The sequence below is a fragment of the Carcharodon carcharias genome, chromosome 4, assembly GCF_017639515.1.
Source record: "Carcharodon carcharias isolate sCarCar2 chromosome 4, sCarCar2.pri, whole genome shotgun sequence".
Lineage (NCBI taxonomy): Eukaryota > Metazoa > Chordata > Chondrichthyes > Lamniformes > Lamnidae > Carcharodon > Carcharodon carcharias.
Window position 1 is genome coordinate 185,840,134 of NC_054470.1, and position 24,199 is coordinate 185,864,332.

The following is a 24,199-nucleotide window of genomic DNA, read 5'->3' on the forward strand; positions in this document are numbered from 1 at the left end:
GCCTGAATACAAACCATACGTACTTTAGGTTACCAATGGTTGTAGCTTAAATGCAAAGTTCCTCATGATTTTTATTATAAAAATTAATAAACATAGGTTTCCAAAGATCTAACCTTCCCATAGTCTTCTTTTGGCACATAGATTGATTGACCATGGTTGACAGCAGTGTCTTTTTAGCGCAGCATTTGTGGTCTGGAGCTTTGAGCTCTGAACTGAATGAACTGCATCATGAGTCAGACCTGAGATTTCATACACAGAAAAACTTTAGGAACGGACTATCAGGTTCTTTCAAAAACCTTTAAGGCAGGTTATTTGTGAAGGACTGTGATGTGCTTGGCTGCTGCACCGTCACTCCTATCGACTAACTTATTTTGACGCAGTGTGAAACACAGACAAATGACCTAACCTGCCATTGAGGTACTGTGTCATCACAGAGGCAGTGCAGCATGTAACTCAGTCAGCAGAGGGTGCTCACACCAAGAGATTGCAAAAATAAATTTACAGACACCACACTAAAAGTGTCTTTTTTAACACCCAGAAATCTACTTTTCCTACATAGTAAGCAGCATCTAGGGATTCCAATTCTTTTCTTTATTAATCTTAGTGCGATAGTAGACACAAGTAAAAGGTGGAGAGATATGTTTGTTTTAAGAATGGAGAGAGGGGGGGAGAAAAGATTCCACCCCTTAGTGTCAGCATGTTGGCAGTATGATTTCCTGCTTCTCCTTAAATACTTTCGGAACAACATGAGCAGAAACCAGCAGATTCTCCTAGCTGAAGGTGAAATGTAGGAATTTGCCAGGCAAAAAAGGATTAAGATCCATTGGTTCATCTTCTACTGTCCCAGTTGCTGCCAGGGATGCATAAGCCCAGGGAAGAAATACAAGTCTTTCATCAATTTGTGTCTTTAAAAAAAATTAGTATGAGTCATTTATGACAAATACATTGTCAAAATTGTATAGGTAATTCAAATGACTAGAATAGGATGGAATATTTTCTAAAAGACTTCCTTTCATTAAAAAGTGAGTTTTAAGGGTGTTGTTATCCAGCAAAATTCATATCAATGGATTATACATCTATTCACAGATCTCCCATAGCTCATGATGAATCAGAGGGCATTGTGTTTTATAGTAGAGGTGCTATCAACAAAATATGACAAGAGAAGTATTACAGGAATTGTGTGCTATGTGCAAAGAGGATGAGAACCTTATTTTTTTTAAAAATTCAAATTCCTTACAGGAATAGATCAAATGAATCTGATAATACATTTGAGATTATCCCAAATTCTAGAACTAGGAAGAACAGGCTCCAGCTTCGAGGAGGTGCACAGACTGCTTAGATTTAACCACTCCATGCAGAAGATGGTGAATGTACGAAACAGAATGCCAGGAGGTAGTGGAGGTAGAGAGCATGGAAGGAAGAACTGGATAGATATTTCAGGATGACTGAGAAGGATCAGTTTTCATGAAGAGAGTGAGTCAGTTTAAGATTACAACACAGTCATAAGAACATAAGAATAGGTGCAGAAGTAGGCCATTCGGCCCCTCAAGCCTGCCCCACCATTCAATAAGATCATGGCTGATCTGCCCCAGGCCTCAACTCCTCTTTTGTGCCAGCTCCTCATAGCTCTCAACTCCCTGATATTTCAAAAATCTATCTGCCTCCTCTTTAAATACTTTCAGTGATCTAGTCTCCCCAATTCTCTGGGGTAGAGAATTCCAGACATTCACTACCCTCTGAGAGAAGAAATTCCTTCATATCTCAATTTTCTTGTATTCTATGCACATCTAGGTAACATCTGGGGCATCTACAAATTGATTCAAGACTTCAACCCATCGTCTCAATATCTTACAAAGGCCAATCAATGCTATCTACTTTTGCAAAATGCTAGATTGTCCCCTGCATTCTATCTGTCCACTATCTAATTTAACTTCAACAGAATTAAAATTGACTTTCAATGCACTGCACAAAGCTTTATGAGTAAAGCTGTGCTGCAGTGTAGTTTTGATGCCGTCAGCTACTGCAGTGCAGTATTACCTATCTAAATTACTGCCTCTCCAAACCAGTCATCCCAGCAGCTCTTCAAACAGAAAATGAATTTGTTATATGGAATTGATCTTTCTGATTTTCAAAGAATCAAATGATTAGTCTGAATATGCACAATGCCTTTTTTCTACCTGGGCTGCTTGTACTGTGTCTTGTAACATGTTAATTGTCTCTACACTGTAAATATTTGTAATGTCCAACATAATGTTTCTCTTGCACTTCGGATCAGTGGGATTCTTTTGTCCAAAGTTGAAACACAGTATCTCACGGTATTGTCTGCTCTACAGAAGGAAACATACATGTGCGTGAAAACTATATCAACAATTCTAGGAACAATGGAACAGGAGTGGGTCGCTAATTCCTGTTCCTTTGTTCAATAGACCATGGTTGATGTGTGCTTCAACACTGTTTGCCTGCCTTTCTTCCATATTCCTTGCTACCTTTACTTAACAAAAATTCATCACTCTCAAGTCTTGAAAGTTTCAACTGTCCCAGCAGTCACAGTCTTTTGGGGGTGAAAGAATTCCAGATGTCTTCTCCTATTTTTCTGAAATGAAGTTTCCTGAATTCACTCCTAAGTAACCTAGCTTATTTTAGATTTATGCTCCCCTGTTCTGGAACTGTCTAGCAAATGAAACATCTTCTCTACTACCTATGCCATCGACTCGCTTTATCATTTTGCACTCCTTGATTAGATCACCCCTCCACCTTCCAAACTTAGGGAATAACAGCCAAGGTTTCATAAACCTGTAATCATAAATTAGTCATTCAAACTCTCGTGTTTTGCGGTGAATCTAGGCTGTATCCTCCAAGGCCAAAATACTTTCCCGAGGTTTGGTACCTAAAACTGGGCATAGTAATTCAGATGGGATCTGACCAAGGCTCTGTACAACAGAAATGTCACTTTCTCAATTTTTCACTCCAGCCTGGTCTTTTTGATTCTTATTTATACCTATGGACTAGCTTGAGTGATGTGTACATGGACGTGTAAAGCCCCTTGCTCCTCTGCAGCTCCTAGTTTCTCATCATTAAGAGGTTTAGGAGAGAGGTTTAGGGAGGGAATTGCATAGCTTAGGTTCTAGGCAGCTGAAAGCTGTGCCACTTTATTTGTATTAAATCAGTCCTTTAAAATAGGGGGTGCATGAAGCTCAGTTAGCTCTAACGTTGAGCAGCACAGAGCAATTCTTCCACATCTTCATACTTGGTGTGGAACTGTGCCCCCCAGGAGTGCGAAATGAGAATCTGTGGCACACAACCTATGATTTTCCAACCATTAATGGGTTACAGGTGCACATTTTCCTAATATGCGCTCCCAGCAGTGCGCAGAGGAAGTAGATCATTTCCCTTCACATGCCCATTTGGAGAAGCCAGGTCAAATCTCAGCCATCATGACAGTTCATGTTCATTAACCAGCTAGGGATGTTCCTTCAGTTACTGTTCTACCCTAAACACCATGAGAATGAAAGCACCATCAGTTGATGCATGGGTTTTACCCACATAACCCAATCCCAAACTCATAAGTGATTGGTATTGTCCCTCGCACAAAGAAAGGTGATTGTGGTTGTCGGAGACCAATCATTTCAGCCTTAAGCTGCATCACGGCATGAGTTCCTCAGAGTTTCCCAAACCAAATAACTTCGGCTACTTCATCAATGACCTTCACTCCATCATGAGATGAGAAATGGAGCTGTTCACTGATGATTGCATAGGGTTCAGCTCCACTTGCAATTAAAGTGGCAGATGACATTCGTACCATTCATCAACCCAAGGCTGGATACCAGCTCTTACTGTTTACAGGAATGGATAACTTAATCAACTGACGAGAAACTTTACTGGACCAGCCACATAGGCTGGGAATTCTGCTATGAGTAACTCACTTCCTGACTCCCCAAAGCCTATCCACTATTTGCAAGGCACAAGTCAGGAGTGTGATGGAATACTCTCCACTTGCTTGGAGCTGCACTCATCGAACAACACTCAAGAAGCTCGACACCATCCAGGACAAAGCAGTTGCTTGATTGGCAGCCCATCCACCACCTTAAACATTCACTCGCTTCCACCACCAAGACACAGTGGCTGCCAACTCCACTGCAGTAACTCAGCAAGGCTCCTTCAAAAGCACATCCCAAACCTGCAACCTCTAACATCCAGAAGGCAAACAGACTCATGGGAACACAGCAACCTATGAGTTCTCCTCCAAATCATACACCATACTTACTTGGAAATATATGTGTTCCTTTGTCGCTGGGGCAAAATCCTAGGACTCCCTAACAAAGCACTGTAGGAATTCCTTCACACACTGACTACAGCAATTCAAGAAGGCGACGCACCACCACCTTCTAAAGGGCAATTGGGAATGGGCAATAAATGCTGCCTTTGATACTGATGCCCACATTCCATGAATGAATAAAAATAATCACAGACTGCAGCAAGTGGCCCACCATCTCCTTGTCAGTGCAACTGAAGACGGGCGACAAATACTGGTCTTGATGTTTGAACACTAAAAATAGAGGGGTGCCTGGAACTTCTGTTAACTGACAACGCCAAGTTGGTGAATTGTTGATGCCAGGAATAAAGAATCAAGTTGTTCCTTTTTGGTGAAATTATCTTGCAGCCATGATAAGATTCTGGATATTTTGAAATTTCTTTAATTGAAGCAAAGAAGAAATCAAAGCGTGCACATCTCTTACTTATCAGGGAATGTGTGCCTTCAATTGTTCACATTGTGAGATGAAGCGGAAGCTGTAGCTGCAATCTACAACTCTGCAAATCACCCTTTTAAAGATGTTGAATGCTTCCAATTTCATTTTGACCTTCAGACATTCATGTCAGTGACTATTGTGTAAGAAGATTTAACTTCAGTAGCCTGACAAGTGATTTCCATTAGACAATGTGAATGTCATTAGTTGCAGGATTTGGATGCAGTTTCATGCCCAAATTTGCTTTCCCCTACATTCAGAAATCAGAGCATTCAAACTGTATAATCCTGAAATAATCAAGTGGTAGTGAGGCATCTCCTGAAGTGGTTTGGAATTCAGCCTTTGTGACAAATGGTGGGAGGTTAGGAAAGAGCCACAATTAGAAGAAATGTGTACATTCCAGAGTAAGAAATAGATTTTTTTTTCCTGCTGATGATAGTAAGGAGAAATCTTCTCTTTATCTCCCCTCCTATCCCCTTCCTCATCATTGTTATACCTTTTCCCTGGGGGAAAAACTAGGCTATCTTCTTGCCATTCTGAGTACTGATACAAAGCAAGATCTACTGCCTATCCCCCAAAAGCCTACACAAGCAACATCAAAATTTAAGTGAAGACATACTGTTAAGAAAACTATATGGGCAGGGGGAGATTTCTTCTGTGTAATGCATGTGTAAATTACAGATCTTCTTCCTTTATTCTCCTTACCTGTATCATCATATACACTAATTCCATCTTAATAAGTAGATGGGGGAAAAAACTGAAACAACAAACTATTTTGTGGTGAACAGGCGACAATTAAAACTACTGTTGACAGGAATACATAAAGACGAGGAGAGCAGTTTAATTAAGAGCAGAAGAGAACGTAGCCTTGTAGACAACAAAAAGGGAGAGCATCACCTATTAAACTGGCTGCAGAAGGAAGTGAGCTTCTTTCCTAAAGAATGATGGCAAATCCTGTCTGTCTGTCTGTGTGTGTCCGTGTGTGTGTGTGTGTGTGTGTGTGTGTGTGTGTGTGTGTGTGTGTGTGTGTGTCTTTGTAGGGTGAACGACAATGGACTGAACTTTCCACTGTGTACCCCCTTACACAGGAAAAAAAACAGATTAGCTTGAACACCATCAAATTAAAAAGAACGTTTTACACACCCCCACCCTCTTAGCTGATTTCTCAGCTCAAGTATATAAATAGTTTGAAAAGTCTTTCTCATCTCCATTTCTAGCAGAATCTTGTATTGTCTAGTTTTTACAAGTATAGATACCTACCCATTTTAAAAATGTACAGGAACGTAGCTTTAAGTTGTGTATTAAACCACAGTGCAAATACGGACATCCCAACTGGTCTTTGCAACCACAACCACTAATGCATTACATTTTCTCTCAGGTGTGATTCAGGGCCACATTAGACTTACCCATTATGAGTTACAAGGCACTGCCTCAGGCCCAGTTTCCGAAAGATGTCCACCACAATCTCCATAGGTGTATGATCTGTAACTGTGAAAGGACTCATATCAAGAATGCTCCGTAGCTTCAGTGGACGTGGACTGTCTGCTGGAAGCGTTGGGGCGTGTTGGGTAAAGTGAACCCTTGAACTGCTGACAATACCTTCTTGTTTTCTTCTGGCGTTTTCTAAACAAGTGAGAGCAAAGAAAATCACGAAATTAATAACCACAGCAGTCAAAAGATATCATTTTTGCTTGTTTTTTTGTTGTTCTTCAATTTCCACTGCACATCCTGCTCCCGCCCGTCACAGCCAGTAACTCAGGATATGGGGCTTTTGATTACTTCAGCAAACATTCTTCTTGCACCATTTAACTACACTTTCTAATTTACAGTCTATTGAAACAGTACCTGCACTCGTTATTTTCAATCAGTGTGCAGCAACAATCAAGAACTTACTGACTGCACTGAGAGCAATCTACTGCAGGAGACATGGTCAGGAATGACTACTTCAGGGTTTCCACTGTCCTTTTCTCCCCTTTCCAATTTATATCGAACTCCTCTGTGCTGGAAGGAGATGGTATCCTGTAGCTATAAATTACAATTCTGTGATGGCTGCTGGAACATTTATGTGTGGCTGTCCTGTTAAGAGAACTCACTTGTGATGCACCCATGGATGAATGGCCTGTCAACTGTTTAGGTTCACATATTATTGGGTACCATTCACTAATATTGGGTAATGTTATAAAATGCCTTCAAGGGATAGCAGCATGCCATCATTCTAAGGGAATTGTGTCATACAATTTGACAGAACACAGCTCTGCAGCTCTGATATCCTCAGGCTCTCTAACGATGTATATATGTTCACATGTGCCTGTTCTTAATAAATTAACTCACAATGGATTTGCACAATCCCTTATGAGCGATTGGTGCTTATATTATTATAACACATATGACTGGTGAGGTACTGGAGAACTTCCAGCGGAATTGCAACAGTGTACTAGTGACAATCTTCAGAAATGAGGAAAGAAAGGGGGGGGCGGTGTGAGCGAGCTGCAGATAATAATGGTTTGAGGTTACAGCATTTGACAAAGCAGAAGAATGATTTCAATAACAACTTATAATTATATGCCACTTTTAAGGTAATAAACCTCCACAAGGTGCTTCACAGAAGTATTATAAAATAAAATGACATCAAGCCACATAAAGAGATATATTAAGTCAGATGTCCAAAAGCTTGGTGAAAGGGGTAGATTTTAAGAAGTGCCTTAAAGGAGGAAAGCAAGGTAGAGTAGGGAGGAAATTCCAGAGGTTATGGCCTAGGCAACTGAAGTCACGGTCATCAATGATGGGACGATTTCAAATCGGGAACGCTCAAAAGAACGTAAGAAATAGGAACAGGAGTAGACCATTCGGCCCCATGAGTCTGCTCCACTATTCAATAAGATTGTGCCTAATCTTCCTGTGTTTCGATTTCCACATTCCCATCTAACCCCAATAACCTTTGATTCCCTTGCCTAACAAGAATCTATCTACCTCTGCCTTAAAAATACTCCGCCTCCACCACCTTCAGAGGCAGAGAGTTCCAAAGTCACACAACCCTCTGAAAGAAAAAATTTCTCCTCATCTCTGTCCTAAAAGGACGACCCCTAATTTTAAAACAGTGCTCCCTAGTTCTGGACTCACCCACAAGAGGAAACATCCTTTCAACGTCCACCTTGTCAAGGATCCCGTTCAGCATCTTTTATACTTCAATCAAATCACCCTTCACTCTTCTAAACTCCAGTGGAAACAAGCCTGGTCTGTCCAACGTTTTCTTATAACACAACCCACTCATTCCGGGTATCAATCTAGTAAACCGCCTTTGAACCACCTCCAATGCAGTTACATCCTTCCTTAAATAAGGAGACCAAAACAGCACAAGGTATTCAAGGTGCGGTCTCACCAATGCCCTGAAGGCCAGAATTAGATGAATGCTGATATCAGGGAGGATTGTGGAGCTGGAGGAGATTACAGAAATAGGGAGGAGCGAGGCCATGGAGGGATTGGAAAACAAGGATGACAATTTTAAAAGCAAGACATTGCTTTACCAGGAGCACAGGGTGAGAGATGAAAGGACTTGGTGTTAGTTAAAACAAAGGCAGCAGAGTTTTGGATGACCTCAAGTTTATGGAGGATAGAATGCGGGAGACTAGCCAAGAAGTATTGAAATAGTCACGTTTAGTGTTAACAAATTCGTAAATGAGAGTTTCACCAGCAGACGAGTTAAGATGGGCAAAGTTTGGAGTGGGGACTGAAAACAATGAATTTAGTCTTCCCAATATTTAACTGGAGGAAATTTCTGTTCATGTAGTGCTGGATGTCAGATACATAGTCTGATAATTTAGTAACAGTAGAAGAGTTGCGAGGCGGTGGTGGTGGTGAGACAGAGCCGAGTGTCATCAGCATCCATGTGAAAGCTAATGTATTTTTGGATGATGTTGCCAAGGGGTAGGTAGATGAGAAATAGCAGGTGGCCAAGGATAGAACGTTGGTGCAACAGCAGGGAAATCATAAGGTCATTAGAACACAAGAAACAGAATTAGGGGTAGGCCATTCAGAGAAGCCATTGCAGGTGATGCACTGGTGAATCAGCTGAGAGCAATCCCCTCCAACTGGATGACAGTGGAGGCAAACTGGAGGAGGATGGTGTGCTCAACCATGCCAAAGCCACATGATTATGACTTTGCAAAAGCTATTTCAGTACTATGGCAGGGACGAAACCCGACTGGAGGGATTGAAACATCTGGGAAAGATGGGTACGTATTTGGGAGATGACAACATGTTCAAGAGCTTTGGAAAAGTGATGTTGTGAGATCGGGCAGTAGTTTGAAAGGATGGTGGGGTCAAGGGTTTATTTTGAGAGGTGTGACAATGGCTGATTTAAAAGAGACAAGGACCTCACAATTAACAATATCAGCTAACATGGGACCAGGGGTGGGGAATGTTTTAGTGGGAATAGGTTCAAGGGAGCAGTGAGTGATTCTCGTGGACAAGATGAGCTTGGAGAGGGCTTGAGGGAAGTTAAGAAAGAAACTAGGGAAAGATGAGAGTTCAGAGCTTGGGCAGGGGGGAACTTGAGAACAGGTTTCTCCCAGTGGGCTAGCTAGTAGATGGCAAGAACATGACAGATGCAACTGATTGGAGTTGATGGAGTTGAACATGATCGAGATGATCATAGCGACAAAGATGTGCATGAGCTCCTTTACCCCTATTATTCGAGGTGAGGGTGGATGAGACAGCGGAGAGGGGTTTAAAAGGCAATTTTCAATATAGAAAAGAAGCCAGGGATTATCTTTGCATTCCAAGTAGTGAACAAATCAGCAGACAAGAGCAGAAGCTGACAGTGCTTTATTTGATTCAGCCGGATCTGGCAGTGAATGACTGAACCAGCTATCCACCATATCCTTTTCAGTTTGTGTTCCTTGGGCAATGAAGCGTAGATGAGAACTGTACTTGGGGGTAGCAGCCGGGGCGAGGCACAGTAATGGTTTAATTGGGGACTGGGTCATCAAAGGTGGAGGTGAGAGAGTGTGGTTGAGCAAATCAATAGCTGTAGAAATGTTGTGGAAAATGGAAGACCAAAGGTTAAACAGTTGAGATTTTGAAGATACACCTGTAAGTGAATCGGAGGATAGTTTGTCCAGGGGTGGACTCAGGAGAAGGTCGGTCTGGGACATGGAGGGGGATATGGGTGGAGAATGATGGAAGGTAGTGATCAGTGATGGCCTTATCTGTGAATGATGCAATGGGACTAACGAGTCCACATGAGGTGGCAAGGTCATGGGGTTTTCTTGAGAAGTGAGCTCACAATTCCTAACTAAAATGTTCAGGTCCACTATTTAACTAGCAGATTCCACATATGCATGTCATTGTAACACTGTTGAAGATACATGGGAATAGTCAACCCGTACCTAATGCAATAGTTATATCTCTTCGTAGGGCAAATCCAACTAGTCTTTGAGATTCTTTTGATACAATGACAGGAAAACCGTTGTACGTCGTTTCATTAATCGTCGTTTCTAAGTCTTCAACTGTCATGTCATCCTGCGTCAGGACCGAAAGAGGAGTCTCATTTCTCCGAGGCCTCATCACATCCGCAGCCAACGTTGTATGAGTGAACTCTTCTTTAGCGTCCAGGAATGGATATCCATTCAGGCGGATGTGCGATTCGTAGATGCCTTCCCTGCCAAATGCATCACCCACCCACTTGCTGGTCATTACAGCTGCCATGAGAGGGACAATGTATTCCAGTCCACCAGTCAGCTCGAATACAATTACCACGAGGGAAACTGTCATCCGCGTCACACCACCTATAAAACAATGGAAAAAATTAGTTTAAAAAATATGTACACTCATTCTCCATCCATCCCCTATTTTGTCACATTTTGCATTCAATAAGCTACTACATCTCCTTCACACTTATGGTGAGGAACAGAGAGAGAATTTCACACTGGTGAGAAGTCATCCTTTTTCTAGAACCATTGTATATTGTTACAATCCCTGTGGAGAACCAATGAACCAACATAACCAAATTTATCAAAAAGACCCCCAGAGAAGAAATTACCAGCCAGATTTCACTTTTTATAACTTATCCTTTAAAAAAAATCAGAATCAATGTAAATTAAAAATGAAGTTGAATGATATTTCAACTAAAAGGGCAATTGCTTTTTAAATAGTCAATGCAACATAGCTATGTCTTACAAGATGACCAGCACCCTGCATCACTCCCCACACAAACATGGCACTGTATAGCTGCACAGTTGCTCACTATGCTGTTCTTTATTCACGCAGGGTAGGTCAGAAGTCCTATCTGACAACAGCTTTTACCTTCAAGTTTCAAGGGTATGATTATCACCAGCAACGCACACTTCTACAAATCCTCTCTTCCTCGGGTCATGACAGTCCTGATGGTGTAGCTTTCCAGATTTCCTTTTCAACTGACCAACCAATAATACCCTGGTTCAAGTTTTGGCCACTTCTAGGAAAACACCAAGCTCTTTAGCGTCTTCAAGCTATTCACGCAGCTTTCCGGGTTTGAGACCTTTTTAGCCAGCTCACACAGTATCTCCAAAGAGCTCCTGTCTCCTTTTCTGCCAAACAGAAAATACGACCCTCTTCCTGAGAGAGATTTGCTTCTTCTCCTCACAAGAATTCTGCGTTCCTCTTTCCGGGTCTGTCTGCACTTTTTCTTTGTGACTGCAGCTGTATGCTCTTTGCTTTCACCCTCCAGCTCCTTTACTTGTAGCCCTCTTTTGTGTCTGCCAGCCACATGGCTTCTTTCTTAACTTCCTTCTGTTTGTATTGCTTCTAGGTCAAGGGTCGCATGGACTAATATTTTTTATGACCAAAGGAAATTACAATGGATGCAAACCCTTAAAAGTCCTTTTCACACATTCTTAAAAACAATTACAGATTCCACAGACCTTTTCAAGAAATTACAAATTTTCCTCACTTTACTGCTTCTGGGTCAAAGGTCGTCAGAATAGCATATTCATTGACCAATACAGGACTTTCCCAAAACGGAGCTCAACAAGATAACATGGAGCTACAGTTTAATCTGAGTTTCAAGCACGTCAAACTCAATTTCTCCAGGCAGATGACAACCTTAGAATCTGCTGTGAAGCATGCCACAGATCTGGGTCTGACAAGAAATTGCAGGCAAACAGGAAATGTTCTGTAATCTTTCCGCAAAAATTGCGTCATACACACACAATTTAATATTTGTTTGTTCGACCCAAATGCTTCCTGTTTTACAACATCTCCTCCAGCAAAATTCAAAGCCTACTGGGATCTTCAAGTTTGAGTTTCACTTTTTGAAAAGCTGCAAAATCTGAAAAGAAACATTCTGACAAATCTCTCCAGAAATCTGGCGAAGAATTTCCATCCAAAATGTTAACCTGTTTTTTTCCCTCTTTACAGGTACTGACGGACTGCTGTGCAGTTCTTACTTTCACTCCTCTAGGTTTAGAAATTGCTCTGATAACATGCAGATTATTCTAATCCAAGGACAAGAACACTAATGATTTGATGCTCTGCGGTGCGGTATTTTTAGTGGGCTAGTTCATAGGCTTTGTAAAATTCCTATGTAAATTATTTTAGCAGTCATTAACACGAGTCAATTAACACTCGGTAGGTTTTCAATGCCCAAATCTCCTATTTTGATACCATTGCTAGAATCAAGAAAAGGCGAAGAGGTGCAGAGCCAGAGGACATCAATTTGGCAAAAGAACCAACAACGTGGTGGGGGGAAAACATTTTTACACAGCAAGTGGTTAGGATCTGGAATGCGCTCTCTGAGAGTGTGGCGGAGGAAGATACAAGCTGGGTAATCAAGAGGGAATAGAATGAGCACCTAAGGGGAAGAAAATTGCAATGCTATGGGGAAAGGGTCAGGGGGTGGGATTAGCTTAGTTTCTCTCTGCGCCAGCACAGACATGAAGGGCTGAATTTCATGGAAGGTGGGACTTTGGTTTAATGTCACAGGCAGCACTCCTCACAATACAGAATATTTTGCCCATCTGCAATGGTGGGAGATTGAGCATTCTCTTCAAACTTACTGGCAGTGCTTCAATTATTTGTACTCATCACTTGTTTTTAGCAAGTTTAGGGAAGTAGCCTGAAGCTTCCTCATTAACAAAGGTCACCTCCAGAGTACAGCTAACAGAATGTTTTGAACTGACTTTTGGTGGTGATGGGTCCAACCTAATTTGCTTGGCAAATGGGCTCCTTATGGCAGTTTTCAATCAATCGTTTTGGTCAACATTGTATTAGAGTTTCACTTCTTTTGGCAAATTTCAAGGCTCATGTTTTACCTATTACCTCATGTTTCCTCCACTGATTAGATAATCACCTAATGAACATACACACAGCTTTGAATTTTTATACAAATTTATGTCAAACTAGTCCATGAAACTAAAGCTGTGGGCTAGTCTATTATCAAAACAAAGCTACAAGCCCACCTCTCTTCTTTAGAGCTGCTGCCGGCGCTAGTTTTTATTTGAATGTTACAGCAGTGCTCAGGTAAAGAATCATAAACGTGCAGATCGGCACATGGCACTTTAGGGGTCGATCATGTAACTGAGGAATCGGTGTATAGATGTTCTCCAGAAAAGGGAAACTAAACAGTTACTTGGAATAGCATAGGCTCTGAGATGTCAATGCCTACCTGAAGTTCCAACTTCAGCAATGCAAAGACCAGCATGTTCCTGAATGTCTCAGTAATGATTGTGAAACAGGTTCTGCAACCTGTGTAATGCTACTGAAGGAATTCTGTAATTCATGAGCTTGGTTTTTAAATGAGAAGAGCATTTTCAAATTGCAGAGTGCTGGACTCCCAAAGGTTTAAAGTACAAATTATGGCCCCTGTAAACAAGAAACACAGGCAAAGCAGTCTAACGTGCTAACTTTTTTTTTCATTTACAGGATGTGTACATCTCTAGCACGGCCAGTATTTATTGCCTGTCCCTAATTGTCCTTGAGAAAGTGGTGGTGATCCACCTTTTTGAACTGTGGCAGTCCGTGTAGTGCTCCTGCAGTGCTGTTTGGGTGGGAGTTCCTGGACTCAGCATCAATAACCGAAGAGTGATACATTTCCAAATTAGGATGGTGTGCGACTTAGAAGGGAACTCAGAGATAGTGACATTCCCTTGTGCTTGCTGTCCTTGTTCTTCTAAATGGTAGAGATCACGGGTTTGAAAGGTGCTATTGAAGAAGCCTTGGCAAGTTACTGCAGTGCACCTTGCACATTACAAACCGCAGCCACTGTGTGTTGGTGGTGGAGGGAGTGAATGTTTAAGCTAGTAGATGGGGTGATAATCAAGCGGGCTGCTTTGTACTGGATGGTGTCAAGCTTTTTCAGTGTTGTTGAAGCTGCACTCATCCAGGATATTCCAGCACATTTTCAATCCAGCAAAGAGTATTTAATCGCACTCTCTCCGACTTGTGTTTTGTGCATGTGCCTTGGAAATGCTTTGGAGAGTCATGGGATGAACCACTTGCTGACCTATTGTTGTAGCCTCAGTATTTGTGTGGCAGTCCAACATATTTGTTGCTCATCCCTGCACAAGGCATCACCGCAGGAGTTCCTCAGGGGGATGGTGACCCCCCCCCCCCAGGATGTTGATGGTGGGGGATTCTTTTTAATATTCCTTCATAAGATGCGAGTGTTGCTTGCAAGGTTAGTATTTATTGCTCATCCCTGACTGCCCTTGAGATTTGACAATGGTAATGCCATTTAATGTTAAGGGAGGTGGTTAGAGTATATTTTTGGAGTTGGTCATTGCCTAGTTGTGTGGCATACATGTTACTTGCCATTTATCAGCACAAGCTTGAATGTTATCTCGGTCTTCTTGCATATGCGCATGGACTCCTTCATAATCTGTGCAGTTGCAAACGGAACCTAACATTTTGCAATCATCCGCAGCCAATCCCACTTCTGACTTTATGATGGAGGGAAGTTCATCAATGAAGCACGCCATATGTTTATGCTTAGGACACTCCCTGAGGAACTCCGATGTCAGGGGCTGAAATGATTGACTTCTGTGGTTGTCTGAGACCAAAGCACAAAGAATAGAGGGCACACAGGCTTAAATACATTACCAAGTTACATTTTAAGAGGTAATTTATAGATTTTTAGGTGAAGAATGAGGGTTTTAAATTCAACAAGTTGGAGACAGAAGCTCAGTGTAGGCAGGAAGAATGGGGATGGTGGCTGAACAGTATTTAGTGCAGGAATAGTTGTGAACATCAGAATTTTGGAAAAGTAGTATTTTATGTCGTCCTTGGAGGCAAACAGGTAACCTGTCACTGCATTTTGGCTAATGGTGCAACAACTACTTTAGTAAATATGAAGGGACAACTGTAACATAGACAAATATTTTGCATTTGACATTGCTTATTGCTGGGAATAAGTATAGCAAAAACTCATCAGTACTCAAAAGCCCTAAATGATTGTAATAGTCTAAATGTTATGACTCAATGCTTATAAACTAAGTGCTGCAAAATAAATTGGAAAGCAATATGGGTAAATATCTTTAGGCATATGCTGTTTAAGCTGAAATTCTAATTAACTGCCTTGCAAATAAGTGAGTGGATTATGGCAATAAAAAAAACTGCATCAATCAGAATCAAGGGTTGCTTCAGAGATCAATTAATTACCTGTCTATCTTGCCCTAGCGAATCAGGAAGTGATTGGGCAGTTGAGGGCAAAGGTTGGGCTTTGCCAGATCAAACAGGGACCATGGAGTTGCTGGTCTAGGCCAGAAACTCCTTCCAAATTGTCAAGCGCCTCTTGTGACATCCCAGCGAATAAAACAAAATGTTAACTCCATAACTGATTCAAAAACAAAAATAGCTGGAAAAACTCAGCACGTCTGACAGCATCTGCGGAGATGAACACAGATAACATTTCGAGTCCGTATGACTCTTCATCAGAACTAAGGAAATATAGAAATGAGGTGAAATAGAAGCTGGTTGAGGGGGATGGGACAGGTAGAGCTGAATAGAGGGCCAGTGATAGGTGGAGGCAAAGAAGAGATTGCCAAAGATGTCACAGACAAAAGGGTGTTGACGGTGGTGATATTATCTAAGGAATGTGCTAATGGTGACATTAAGGGTAAAAAGCAGGACAAACAAGTGACAGATGGCCCTAGTGGGGGTGGGGTGGGGAAGGGATCGAAATGGGCTAAAAGGTGGAGATAAAACCCCCTCAACCAACTTCTATTTCACCTCATTTCTATATTTCCTTAGTTCTGATGAAGAGTCATATGGACTCGAAATGTTAACTGTGTTCCTCTCCGCAGATGCTGTCAGACCTGCTGAGTTTTTCCAGCTACTTTTGTTTTTGTTTCCGATTTCCAGCATCCGCAGTATTTTGCTTTTATCCATAATTGATTCCTTTTTTTTGGCACGCAGTGAATTGTGGATTGATTCTCTGGATACCTATCCATTCCAGTGGCAGGCAAGGAACACAAGATAACTTTTTATAGATGGTGCTCTTCACATGTTTTGCCCTCTACCTCTCCTTCCTTATCCGTAGCGAAACTCATGTGTAATCATCAGCTAAACCATACACTTTTCAGCTATGCAAATCTTCAGAAAAACTCTCAAAAATATAATTTCTTCACTGCCAATGAAGATTACTTACCCAAACAAGCTGCAGCACCAACCATTGCATATAGGCCTGGAGTAACACAGTCTGCTCCAACATTACACCATTGGCTAAATATGAACCAGTCATGGTGATAGTAGGCCAGCTGCTCCACTGCAATCCCCACAATCCTACCAGCAATGGCACCGATCGCCATGCTTGGTATGAAGAGGCCTGAAGGTACCTGCAAAAAAATAAATCCCCAAAATACGGTACGAAGAAATCAAACAAGCTAATGTATCTTTTTATGAAGATTTTAGTGCTATGCTACATAACACGGGCTATGTCAACATTGCACACATACAATATCCATTGGAGCTCATTAGCACTTGTGGGTTTTAAAGACTTTTCATTTACCATTTTTAACCATTTCTTATCTAAACTGTGGAGGAACATCCAGCCTCCTTTCAGCATCAGCAGAATGTACTGGAAGGCCAACATTTAGCATGGCCATGCTGCTCCTCCAAGTTTGTTGTTAATGCTCACTTTTTACTCTAGTTCGCATTCTCAGACAAATACAATGGACCAGGACAGTGTAAATTACACATTTACTTTGGGCAGCCAATGCAAAGTCTATTCCAGGCCTTTGGAATACTGTTTTAAACCACAGCCTCTATCCAGATTCTCAATATTTTTTTTAAAAGTTTCACGTCATGTTGTAATAACTCAATTTATCATCCATGACAGTGATTTATCATAAGTGGCTTAACTTACCTAGTTAGCTAATTTTCTCCTGGAAAGATGCCAATTCCCTATGGTGATACAGCTCCATGGGTGCCAGTCACTGGCCTAATCTAGGTGATTGACTAATCAGTTGAATTTTTTGAGGTCACAACCAAGGGAGGACCTATGGATGTTATTTTTATGATTTCCGGAAGGCTTCTGATAAGATTCCACGTAGGTGATTATTAGCAAAAATGACAGAGAATAGAATTGAAAGTGGTCTTTTGATTTGGGCAGTAGGAGACAGAGAGTGACAATCAAGATAGCATGTGGAAAACAGATCTGAAGAAGAGTCATACGGACTCGAAATGTTAACCCTGTTTCTCTCTCCACAGATGCTGAGTTTTTCCAGCATTTTCTGTTTTTATTATGGACAATAGTGGTCCCAGGGGCCAGTTCCAGGGCCTCATCTTTTCAGCGTATTTATTAATGGCTAGAATGAAGAAACAGAAAAGTTGCAGATGACAAAGTTATGAGGACTAGTGAGTAGGAATAGTAAGATGGGGGCAGGAAGTTGCAAATGGACATAGGCAAGTGATTGGGCAAAATTATGGGAAATGGAGTTCAATGTGGGTAAGTATAAGGTCATCAACTTTGATCGCAAGTACATAAGAAACAGGAGGGAAAGTAGGCCATTCAAACTGCTCTACCATGATTCAACACAATTATGGCTGATCTTCTACCTCAACTCCACATTCCTACACTATTCCCATACTCCTCAATTCCCTTAGTATGTTGAAATCTATCAATCTTAACCTTGAATGTACTCAATGACTGAGCATCCAAAGCCCTCTAGGCTATGGAATTCCAAAGATCTGCAACTATTTGAGTGAAGAAACCTCTCATCTCAGTCCTACATGACTAAACCCTTAAACTGAGACTGTGGCCCTTAGTTCCAGACTCCTAAGCCAGGGGAAACAGCCTCTCTGCAGGTTTCCTATCAAGAGTGAGAACTTTATATGTCTTAATTAAATCACTTCTCATGCTTTTAAATTCCAGCGGATATATGCTCAGTCTGCTCAGTCACTCCTCACAGGACAATCCCATCTCAGGAATCAGTCGCATGAAACTTTGTTGCACTTCAAGATAAATATATAATTGGTAGCACAATCGCCTCTAAATCAAAAGATTGAGAGTTCAAGTCCCACTCCAGGATTTGTGCACAAAAATCAAGGTCGATACTTCAGTACAGCACTGAGGGACTGCTGCACAGTTTGGGGTCTCACCTTTCGGATGACACATGAAGCTGAGGCCCCGTAGCCCCCTCAGAGTTGGGGGGGTGGTAGGGAGGTAAAAGAGCCCATGGCACTATTTAGAAGGAGAGCATGGGAGTTATCCCTAGTGTCTTGAAAATATTTATCCCTCAAGCAACATCACAAAAAACAGATTTATCATTGCCGTTTGTGGGAGTTTGCAGTGTGCAAATTGGCTGCTGCATTTCCTACATTACAACAGTAGCTATACTTGAAAAGTATTGCATTGGTTGTAAAGCGCTTTGAGATGTCAGGTGGTCAGGAAAGCCTACATCAATGCAAGTCTTTCTTTTTCTTTTAAGGAGACCAAAACTGTACACAGTACTTAATCTTATAAACTTGAGTGCCATTCTGACAAGGCTACATTCCAACCCCCTTGATGGCCAATATATCCTTCCACATAGTGGCCTCATCAAAGCCCTATACAATTGTAATAAGATTTCTTCACTTTGATACTCCAATCCCTTTGTAATAAAGGCTAAAATACCATATGATTTTCTAGTTCCTTGCCTGTTCCTGCATGTTAACTTTCTGTGATTAATCTACAAGGACACCCAGATCCCTCTAAATGTCGACAATTCCCAGATTCCCAACATTTAAAATATATAAATTGGAATATTTTCTAAATAGTGAATAACTAGGGATTGTAAAGGAGCAAGAGGATCTGAGAGTCCAAGCAAACAAATTGTTTTTAGGCAATAGGTACAAAATAAACAATCAAATGATGACTTTATCTCAAGAGAGCTGGAATACAATGTGCAAGAAGTATTACTTCATATGTATGGGGCTTTGACCAGATCGTATCTGTTTTGATCACTACATCTTAGGAAGGATATATTGGCCAGAAGGGGATTAGAATGCAGACTCGCAATAATGGTACCTGAGTTTATAAGATTAAGTTATGAGGACAGATGGCATAAAATTGGTCTGTATTCCTTTGAGTATTGGAGATTGAGGGGTGATATTTTATAGGCATTTAAAATTTTAAAAGAATTTGACAGGGTAGATACACAGCAACCATTTCCTCTGGTAGGGCAAATCAAGAACAAGGGGGCACATCCTTAACATTGCTGCTCGGCCATTCAGGAATGAAATCAGGAAGTACTTTTTCACACAATGACTGGTTAAAAAAAAAAAGCACTTTTTCACATAGCGGGCAGTAGAAATTTGGAACTCTCTCCCCCAAAAGGCTGTGGGTGCTGGCAGACTATTAAAACTTTCAAGACTGAAATAAATGTTAGCTAGGTGTGGAAAGAGGAATATGGAACAAAGTTAGGAAAGTGGGGTTGAGCTCCAGTTCAGCTAAGAACTAAATGATGGTGAAGTAGATCTGAGAGGCCAAATGACCTCCTCCCATTCCTAATATTCTGGTACCAGGACAAGGTTTGAATTCTTCATGTGTGAGAATAGGCACACTATTAAATTGTGGGGGCCTTCACAGCCAGGACCCTCATCTGTCACTTTGAGTTGAATGATTATTTTACAATTCTAACAGGGACTACAGGACAACCAGGAATAAGACTACCAGCCAATTTGCCTTCCTCAAGATACAGGAAGAAAGGGGCCAACTGCAGCCCACCCACTGCGAAATCAACTCACCGCTTAACTCAGCGCAGACCTGGGACTAAATCTGTTACCTTCCCTTTCTGCTTGGCTTAGTTATGCTGAATGAACACGCACATGTTTAGGAAGGGGGAGTGGATACCCTTCATGCCTGTTATCATCTTGACCTTCTGGATCTGGCCACATGTGGTTTGGATTTAGACCAAAGATGGTTGAAATGGCTAAGTATACAGATGTTGTTATTTAGTCCACTCCTATCAAAATTAAAAACACCAGTTGTTTTAAATGTACCATTGAGGGTATGAATTGCCAAATTAGTAGACTCTATGAACAGCTAAACTTTGTACTTAGCTGGAGGATAGAACAATGATAACGAATGGATTACCTTAATTCCAAATGTGAAGATGGTCATAATAATCTTAAATATAAGCGCCAATGCCAATTTTCCTATGGCATCATAAACCCCTTGACCAGCTGGTCGGTCCGGAATATCATCCAACAGTTTACTGACATTTGCATCTGTCTGGTAATCGCAGAGGGGTGAAGATTCTAGAGGCCCGCAATCAGTAAAAAGTTCTTTGATCAACTCACTAGTGTTCTTCCTTGTGTACTGATTAGGAAAGGCGACCACTGCGGTGATAACGGTCACTGTAATAACTTCCAGGACAGGGAACTTCCCAAACTTTGTGGTTTTCCGACGTCTGCACCAAGCAATGTTAGCGCGGATGAAGAAGGCTCCCCACAACCCTCCAAATACACCCAGAAGGATGAAAGGGATCAGTTCAAACAAGTACCACGGCGTGTGATACTCCACGTAAAACAGGACCAAGCGGCTGTTTCCAAAAGGATTAATGGAACGCAAGACGAAGGCCGCCACTAAAGCAGCAAAAAATGATCTCCAGAGAGTTTTCAAGGGAAAATAGTAGCTAACCTGAAAGAAAAAGATTTTAAATCGTAATTAAAAAGGACATCTCAATTTTTCAAACGCTTTTCAATAAAGAATTTGCAACGAACTGGTCACATTAAGTCACATAAGCCATTTAGAAGGATTGATAACAATGGGGAAATTTATGTTTCTACTGAGTGCCTGAAATACATTTCATGATAAAGGGGCTTATTTTCCAATGATTTAATTTATTAGGTCAAAATGTTGAGTGTAAAGGCTGGGTGCTGTTTGGAGGCGTTCATTGAAATGGGATTCTAAACTAATCTGAATATGTTAAAATGGTGGTTAGGTTAAAAAAGGTCTGGTCCACAAAGCATGGGCCATAATGGCTGCAACATCATGACTAGACAGTTCCTACCCTCCCCAAAGTCATGTAATCTTCTGAGAGAAGCAAAAGATTGGAGATAAACCCAGGGCCAATAAGGAAAAAATTCTGGAAAATTCCTCTCTGATCTTCACCAAGGTGATCAAAATACATGCAATATCAGGAACAGGCAATATGAATGCTATCAGAATGTTTTAGACCAAATGAGGTTTTGTTATGGTTGCATATTAAAACTGGCTAAACCTTGCATGCAAGGTTACTTGGACTGCCCTAAAATAGCATTGCAATTTTGTTTAGTGATATCTTTAAAAGCTGTCTTTTTTCCCCCCTTCAGAGGAATCAAGTGAGGAATATGATTCAAGATCCCATTCTGTTACTAAGGGGCATGAATACCCTGTGCAACAGTAATTCAAAGTGCAGTACTAGTCACTTTCTTAAATACAAGAACTTGATGAACCAACCATATATTATAAATCATAGTTAATTTTCACTCTTTTATCAGTTTAATTCATTGATTTTTTAACTTTACCAGGTTCTGTAAAGAAAATACTTAGTTATTTTGGTTTGATCTCAAGGGAGTGTGTGAGAGCAGCACTGGATTACATTTAATCCTCGAGCAACTGGCTTAACTGTTCAATCCTGGGTCTGCAAAAAGCATATAACGAAAAGACAAATGATGCAGTCTAAAGAAATCACCATGGGGCCATCATACAAAGAAAACGGCACAAAAGAACTCAACAATAACACTTATATGCACTTTCCTTCAATAATGAACTTTTTATTCATAAATACAAATTTCAGTTTTGTCAGAAATGATTACTTCCCAGGAAACTACCTTCTCTCATTCTCTTAAGGTTTCTAGTTGATTGTCCTGCTTCAACACTTCTTGTCATGTATGCATGCAAGAAAAGTTCGGTTTGCTGCTGTAAGATATAAAATTTCCTCACTTCAATTCTTCTGCTTCTCTTTGCTGTCTGTTTCATGTGCTTTGACTTCTAATCATTCTATCCCTTCTGTTTCCTCTTTATTTTTCCTGATTGCTTCTACTTTAACTCTCGAGTGAAGTCCCTGCTAATCCCCAAGCCAAAATGACACACACTGCAGCGAAGTTGAGGATCCTCTGGACAGTCCCTTTATACCTGTCTCCAGGTATAGGTGTAAATTGTGTGAGCACATATTAGAAAATTGCAGGTGTGCTGTGTGTGATCGTTCAATATGCATTGGCTGCATGCAAAGCCTTGCCAGTCGCCAAACAAAACTCCCTGGAAGAGGTAGTTTCACTCTGTTTTACTCAGAAATCAGATCAGGCTTTGGCTTCACATTTAACACTACACCTTCCGAGCAACAAAACTGTTTCATACTCCAACTACTTACCACTGGAATGTGTACATTTACTAGTGTACTTATAGTAGTATACGGTATTTACTACTGTAAATATACCCTGAGATGTTTGCAGCTGCTAAATGATGCATAATCATTAATTACCTCTTCCAAGCTGAAAAGGACGCCACCAATTGGAGCACCGAAAGCCACGGATACCCCAGCTGCTGATGCTGCAGACAACACCTATGGAAAGCAATGTCAGAGTCTATTAGTTTATATTAACGTGAATAAACCTGACTTACACTGAAAGCTTTCTGAAATAAGAGGCACAACTGGACTAGGTCCTAAAATCCACTGCAGCTGCACTAAAATTTGTCTCAAGTTAAAAAAGACAGTCGATTTATTTGACATTTATTCTTTCCTGTTCTATTGTCATGTCTTACCAAATTTATGGTGTCAAAAGCTTTTGTAATCGACAATGTTAAATTAATAGCATGTATTAAGGATATTAATAGAAAGTTAGAGATAAAACTGAAAAATCCTTGTTTTAAATGGCTTCTATTCTGCTCGAGATGAACAAAGCAAGAGTTCACTTCTGCAATTAAGTTAATTTACAAAATAAAATCTCCATGCAAACATGCTGTAGCAATTTTGCACACAGCAGGATCCAACATTCAACAATTAGATGAATGGCTGATTAAGTTCTTTTAAGGTAGTGTTTGATTGCTGAACAAATGCTGGCCAAGGGAGAAACTCTGGCCAAGCCATGTACTTTTTCTGGCATTTTCACTTTCAAGGAACAAAAATAACTCAAGAAATTCAGTCATGTGATCAATTCAGGTTTCAGCAATGCTTCTGATGCCATACCACATGAGCAATAACTCAATAATGTGGGGTGGTACACAACAAGAGGCAAGCTCCTTGAGTTGGTTTGGAAATTGGATGCGCCAATGGTTGTGAATGGAGATGTGTGGACATGGCAAGGGATACCACAGGGATCAGTGTTGGGACATTTCTGTTTACAGTGTATTTAAGTGTGCTGGACCTGATGACAGAAACCAAGCGTTTAATTTTTCAGTGGAAAGTATAAGATTTTATAGGGTAGACTTAGAAAACATATTTCAGATGTTGATCAGGCCTAGGTATAAAAATGAGATTGACGCTAATAAACCCAATAAGAAATTCAAGAAACATTTCTTTACTCAGATAGTGATTAGAATGTGGAACTCGCTGTTAGATGGAATAGTTGAGATTAGCACAGATGCAACTAAGAGGAAGCTGGATAACCACACGAAGGAGAAAGGAAAACAGTGATATATTAAAGAAGTGAGGTGAAGCAGGGTTGAAGACAGCTCGTCTGAGCATAACCACGTCGTGGACTTGTTTCTGTGCTGTGAATAATATGCACTACAATAAAAGTTAGCAAATTTCACAGTTAATACTGAAGTTCCAACATCATGCTGCACCCCATGTGTACTCTGAACACGAAAGCACATTGAAGTTATCAATCACTGAGCTTTGCAAGAAATACAAATGTCAGATAAATTGTCTTTACTTTTTAACTTGAGACAAATTTTCATTTCAGAACAGGATGGATTTCAAATAAATAATTTAAAAGCTCTGTATAAAGACACAGTCAGCCACAATTCACAATCTTCATCACACCTCTAAAAAAAAATGCTTCCTATACAGTGAATT

General features: G+C 40.8%; 1 protein-coding gene across 8 annotated transcripts in view; it reads right to left on the minus strand.

Moving 5' to 3' along the window:
* The window catches only part of clcn3 (chloride channel 3), a 185,833-nt gene that overhangs the window by 10,639 nt on the left and 150,995 nt on the right, over positions 1-24,199 (minus strand). For 7 of the 8 annotated variants that reach the window (XM_041185772.1, XM_041185775.1, XM_041185773.1 and 4 more), the window contains 5 exons: positions 22,664-22,744; positions 20,293-20,838; positions 16,366-16,552; positions 10,133-10,531; positions 6,152-6,368 (listed from right to left, as the gene is read on the minus strand). In XM_041185772.1, coding sequence (XP_041041706.1) covers positions 6,152-6,368; positions 10,133-10,531; positions 16,366-16,552; positions 20,293-20,838; positions 22,664-22,744 — 1,430 coding nt within the window. Of the gene's footprint in view, positions 1-6,151; positions 6,369-10,132; positions 10,532-14,531; positions 14,770-16,365; positions 16,553-20,292; positions 20,839-22,663; positions 22,745-24,199 lie in introns of those variants that run through there. The other variant, XM_041185780.1, reaches the window with a different exon arrangement.